Below are 6,170 nucleotides of genomic sequence, written 5' to 3' on the forward strand. Positions count from 1 at the left end.
CCGAAACCGGTAATCTGTTAAACAAAAATATTGTGACCATAGACGTAAATTAAAGGAAACTTACTACATATACGGGTGACTGTGTTTTTTCGCGACGATGTCGCAGCTTGTGAAAGTAGTTTATTTTATCATAGCTGAGTCAAACTAAGATTTAACTGTGATTTTTGATCATATACGTTTACCTTGACAATATCTAAATCTCCATCTACATACATACTCCGCAATCCACCATACGGTGCGTGGCGCAGGGTACCTCGTACCACAACTAGCATCTTCTCTCGCTTTTCCACTCCCAAACAGAACGAGGGAAAAATGACTGCCTATATGCCTCTGTACGAGCTCTAATCTCTCTTATCTTATCTTTGTGGTCTTTCCGCCAAATGTAAGTTGGCGGCAGTAAAATTGTATTGCAGTCAGCCTCAAATGCTGTTTCTCTAAATTTCCTCAGTAGCGATTCACGAAAAGAGCGCCTCCTTTCCTCTAGAGACTCCCACCCGAGTTCTTGAAGTATTTCCGTAACCTTCCAGTAACAAAGGTAGCAGCCCGCCTCTGACTTGCTTCTATGTCCTCCTTCAGTCCGACCTGTTAGGGATCCCAAACGCTCGAGCAGCACTCAAGAATAGGTCGTATTCGTGTTTTATAAGCGGTCTCCTTTACAGATGAACCACATCTTCCCTAATTTCTACCAATGAACCGAAGACGACTATCCGCCTTCCCCACAACTGCCATTACATGCTTGTCCCACTTCATATCGCTCTGCAACGTTACGCCCAAATATTCAATCGACGTGACTGTGTCAAGCGCTACACTACTACTCATCTGCATTAATTTACATTTATCTATATTTAGAGTTAGCTTCTTTACACCAATAAAAATCCTGTCCAAGTCATCTTGTATCCTCCTACAGTCACTCAACGACGACACCTTCCCGTACACCACAGCATCATCAGCAAACAGCCGTACGTTGCTATCCACCCTATCCAAAAGATCGTTTATGCAGATAGAAAACAACAGCGGACGTACCACACTTCCCTGGGGCACTCCAGATGTTAGCCTCACCTCCGATGAACACTCTTTGAGCCACTTACATATTTGGGAACCAATCCCATATGCTCGTACCTTAGTTAGGGGTCTGCAGTGGGACACCGAGTCAAACGCTTTTCGGAAGTCAAGGAATATGGCATCCGTCTAGGTGTTCTATCATTGTGTACAAAGTGCGCACCATGCCCTCTCCTGTTATGAAACACGAACAGCTGCTAGCATGAGTTTTTTAGAAGTAGATACCTTAGGGGTTGCGAAGCAACTCAAATCGCTTGATACGAGCAAGTCTTCAGGTCCAGATTGTATACCGATTAGGTTCCTTTCAGATTACGCTGATACAATAGCTCCCTACTTAGCAATCATATACAACCGCTCGCTCACCAATAGATCCGTACCTACAGATTGGAAAATTGCGCAGGTCGCACCAGTGTTTAAGAAGGGTAGTAGGAGTAATCCATCGAACTACAGACCTATATCATTGACGTCGGTTTGCAGTAGGGTTTTGGAGTATATACTGTATTCAAACATTATGAATCACCTCGAAGGGAACGATCTATAGATACGATCAGCATGGTTTCAGAAAACATCGTTCTTGTGCAACGCAGCTAGCTCTTTATTCGCACGAAGTAATGGCCGCTATCGACAGGGGATCTCAAGTTGATTCCGTATTTCTAGATTTCCGGAAAGCTTTTGACACCGTTCCTCACAAGCGACTTCTAATCAAGCTGCGGGCCTATGGGGTATCGTCCCAGTTATGCGACTGGATTCGTGATTTCCTGTCAGGAAGGTCGCAGTTCGTAGTAATAGACGGCAAATCATCGAGTAAAACTGAAGTGATATCAGGTGTTCCCCAGGGAAGCGTCCTAGGATCTCTGCTGTTCCTGATCTATATAAATGACCTGGGTGACAATCTGAGCAGTTCTCTTAGGTTGTTCGCAGATGATGCTGTAATTTACCATCTAGTAAGGTCATCCGAAGACCAGTATCAGTTGCAAAGCGATTTAGAAAAGATTGCTGTATTGTGTGGCAGGTGGGAGTTGACGCTAAATAAAGAAAAGTGTGTGGTGATCCACACGAGATCCAAAAGAAATCCGTTGGAATTATTATTCGATAAATAGTACAATTCTCAAGGCTGTCAATTCAACTAAGTACCTGGGTGTTAAAATTACGAACAACTTCAGTTGGAAAGACCACACAGATAATATAGTGGGGAACGCGAGCCAAAGGTTGCGTTTCATTGGCAGGACACTTAGAAGATGCAACAAGTCCACTAAAGAGACAGTTTACACTACACTCGTTCGTCCTCTGTTAGAATATTGCTGCGCGATGTGGGATCCTTACCAGGTAGGATTGACGGAGGACATCGAAAGGGTGCAAAAAAGGGCAGCTCGTTTTGTATTATCACGTAATAGGGGAGAGAGTGTGGGAGATATGATACGCGAGTTGGGATGGAAGTCATTAAAGCAAAGACGTTTTTCATCGCGGCGAGATCTATTTACGAAATTTCAGTCACCAGCTTTCTCTTCCGAATGCGAAAATATTTTGTGGAGCCCAACATACGTAGGTAGGAATGATCATCAAAATAAAATAAGAGAGAAACTTCCTGGCAGATTAAAACTGTGTGCCGGACCGAGACTGGAACTCGGGACCTTTGCCTTTCGCGGGGAAGTTCTCTACCCGCCCGCCCGCAAGTGCTCTACCCGCCCGCGAAAGGTAAAGGTCCCGATTTCGAGCCTCGGTCCGGCACACAGTTTTAATCTGCCAGGAAGTTTCATATCAGCGCACACTCCGCTGCAGAGTGAAAATCTCATTCTGAAAATAAGAGAGAGCTCGAGGGTTTAGGTGTTCGTTTTTCCCGCGCGCTGTTCGGGAGTGGAATGTTAGAGAGATAGTATGATTGTGGTTCGATGAACCCTCTGCCAAGTACTTAAATGTGAATTGCAGAGTAATCATGTAGATGTAGATCGTGCCTGTTCGAGGGTTAATGCTGGTTTGGCGGCCGTGGTGAACGCACCTCCTGATGGGGTCCCCGTACCACAGAATAGATTCCCTCTGCGTCTTGTCGCTGCCTGACGATGGTACAGTATTACATGCTGAGAGAGTAGGTCACTACTCACCGAGCATCTTGAGGACGCGCCGCGACTGCGAGGAGTGGCTGGCCCTGCCGGCGGCGTGGTGGTGGCGCGGCGTCTGCACGCCGGACAGCTGCAGCTGCGCCTGACTGCCGGCCGTCGAGGCCAGCGACGCCGACGCCGAGTGGGCGCCGTCCTTGTCGGCCGCCGTCGCGACGCAGCCGTAGTGCTGGTGGCCCGTGCCGGAGCCGTTGCGGTGGCCGTAGGGCCCGGCGTCGCGCTTCATGGCGCTCGAGCGCCGCAGCCGCAGCCCGATGAGCGCGTACAGTATGGTGATGAGCGTCATGGGCGCCACGAAGAAGAGGAACGTCGAGATCTCGAACAGGTGGTGCACCGTCTCCTCGCGGAACATGCAGCGCGTCATGCCGGGCGGCCCGACGATCTGCAGGTGCAGCGCCTGCGGCACGGCGCACGCCAGCGACAGCAGCCACACGGCCACGATCAGCTTGACGGCGCGCGACAGCTTCGACATGGTGTGCGACAGGAACGGGTGGCAGATGGCCACGTACCGCTCCACCGTGAACGCCGTGATGGTCAGCACCGTCGCGTTCGACGACGTCTCGGCGGCGAGCCCGCGCAGCCGGCAGAAGGTCAGCCCGAAGATGTAGGGGTAGTGCTTCCACACCTGGTACACCTCGGGCGGCAGCCCGGACACCAGCAGCAGCAGGTCGGACACGGCCAGGCTGAACAGGTAGTAGTTGGTGGTGGTGTGCATGTGCTTGTTGCGGTAGATGACGATGCACGTCGTCATGTTGCCCAGCACGCCGGTGAAGAAGATGATGGCGTAGAGGACCGTCATGGGCACCACCACGTACAGCGGGTGCCGCACGGCCACCACCTCCAGCGCCGCCGCGGCCGCCGACGCAGCCGTGGAGTTGGACGCCGCCGCCTTTCCAGGGGCGCCGTCATCCGACGCGTTCACCGGCAGCGCCGTCGCCAACAACAGGATGTCAGCCGCGTCGATCGCGTCCTCTGCCGCCCCCACCGCCGGCAGCACCGTGTCCTGATCCGCCAAAAACCGCATTATGCCCTCGGTCGCTGCCGTCGCAGCAACACCCTCTATGCTAAACGATTCGCCCATCGCCAGCCACAGAATGACCCGTCTTCACACTAATACACTCCTGTGCCTATCAGCAAAGATTTTGCGTCCCTACTCCCTCCTCTACGTTTCAGTGGAGCGGAGAACATTTTTCACTTACGAGCCTCACAGACATCGTCTTTCGCATACGAACAAAAGTAAAATATTTTACTGCTCACTAGTCCACTATTCAAGGCACACCACTCGGTACTAGAGGGTAACTTGTTGACGAGAGTGGTGCAGCTATCACCTCAAGTAAGACGCAGAGTACGCAGTTCATATCTTGCGATAGTGCTCTTTGTTTAGTTCATTTCGAATAATCCACCCTGTTGCAATATTCACTCCTATCGACAGCACTTTCAATTTTGTTTCAGCGTGATCGGATGCAGCAACTTTTTATTTTTTGATGCTTAACACACACATTTGGACCGAAATATTAGGTGTCACCTTGTCACTCGTTGCGACCGTAGCTGAAAACAGGGTATTTTTCAAATTACTGGCTATAATTAAGATTTTTGTGACACCGATCGATAGGAAATCACGTTAATACGAGCTTAGCACTTATTTCATTTAGAATGCCAGTTGACGTCTATTACAAAAGTCGACAATGACGCAACGTTGCATGGGTCTACACTCGGTGTAGAGCGACGACACCCACGGAGGAGACCACCTGTTACCCTCCCGCCACTGTACTTTGCGCGCGCTCGCCCCGTCTCGTCGCCACTACGCCGCTGCCACTGCTGCTGCGGCAGCCACTCGCGACTCGAATCGGCCGCGAACTGGCGCGCTCCACAAGACGAGCCTCTGCCTCCGGCGACGCCTGCCCCCACCACCACCCACCGGCGGGCGCGCGCCTGCGCGTTGGTACCTGTCCTCCGCGGATCGGCAAGTGTCGCTGCCGGTAGCCGGCGACCGGCGCAAAGAGCGGCCGCGCCTGCAGACTCGCCGCTGCCAAGGACGCTGGGTCCGCCGCCTCCACCGCAAGCGGAGGACGCTCCGTCCGCGGCCAGGTCGCCGGTCGCCGCCGCGTCGTCATCACAGCCGTGACTAATGACCGCTTCTTGAGTAATGCGGCTGCATATACGCGCCCACTCGGCAATTAATGGTTTGACATCTGTAAGCGTACCATAACTGCAGAGGAAAGTCCTACAGCTGTTTCGTAGACAGTTGTTGATCACTGTAGTGTCGACCTCCCAAGTTTTATTATGTTCTTTTTTTCCCTTTCTTTTTCCCATTCGTTGACGCTTCCGTCCCTTGGTAATATTTCAGTCGTTTGATTTGGGTGTAGTCAGTCACAATTTTTCAGCTGCTCACTGCGTTTTTACTTGCGACAGTAATCAATACGAAATATGACTACGGTCAGAGAAACATGGTGATAAGAATATTAATCAGCAGTAAGGATAGAGACATTATACACTGAGGCGACACAAGTCATGGGATACCTTCCAATAGTGTGTCTGACTTACAAGGGGAAGGCCTCAGACACGGCCAACCTATTCAGCTCAGATCTGGCTGGTCGCTTGTGTACAACCTAACACGAAGGTATCTAAGATATTTTGGGTCAACACCCGCGCGTTTTTGAGAAAATCACCCCTAAAGATTATGACGAGCAATCGACTCAAAATTGGCGGGATCGATAGATAATTATAAATAGAGCATTTATCATCATCAGGTATGGGGTGCGAAAACGCATACTTTCCCAGAAATCGAGGTAAGACACTTTTACAACTGCCCCTTCTGTACCTACATGGTAAAAGCTTCTTTTGCAGACAGCACCGATAGCGCAACGGACAAGGTAACTGGCTGGCAATCGGAGAACCCGGGTTCGAACTTCGAAGAAACCTAGCGGATGTTCTTCTTTTCGTTTGTATTTTTCCATATCTCAATTGATAGCGATAAGAGGGTACATAAAGTAAATA

At 50.4% G+C, this 6,170-nt stretch overlaps 1 protein-coding gene across 1 annotated transcript in view; it reads right to left on the reverse strand.

Annotated features, from left to right (window-relative positions):
* LOC124594580 (gastrin/cholecystokinin type B receptor-like) overlaps positions 1-4,953 on the reverse strand; it is a 641,947-nt gene extending 636,994 nt beyond the window's left edge. Inside the window, exons 1-2 of the mRNA XM_047132951.1 lie at positions 3,304-4,953; positions 3,159-3,258 (exon numbers count right to left, since the gene is read on the reverse strand). Of these exons, the coding sequence (XP_046988907.1) occupies positions 3,159-3,258; positions 3,304-4,254 (1,051 nt within the window). The 5' untranslated portion in view covers positions 4,255-4,953. The remainder of the gene's footprint in view (positions 1-3,158; positions 3,259-3,303) is intronic.
* Positions 4,954-6,170: the final 1,217 nt, after the last annotated feature.

This window comes from Schistocerca americana, chromosome 2, assembly GCF_021461395.2.
Source record: "Schistocerca americana isolate TAMUIC-IGC-003095 chromosome 2, iqSchAmer2.1, whole genome shotgun sequence".
In the NCBI taxonomy this organism is placed as follows: Eukaryota; Metazoa; Arthropoda; class Insecta; order Orthoptera; family Acrididae; genus Schistocerca; species Schistocerca americana.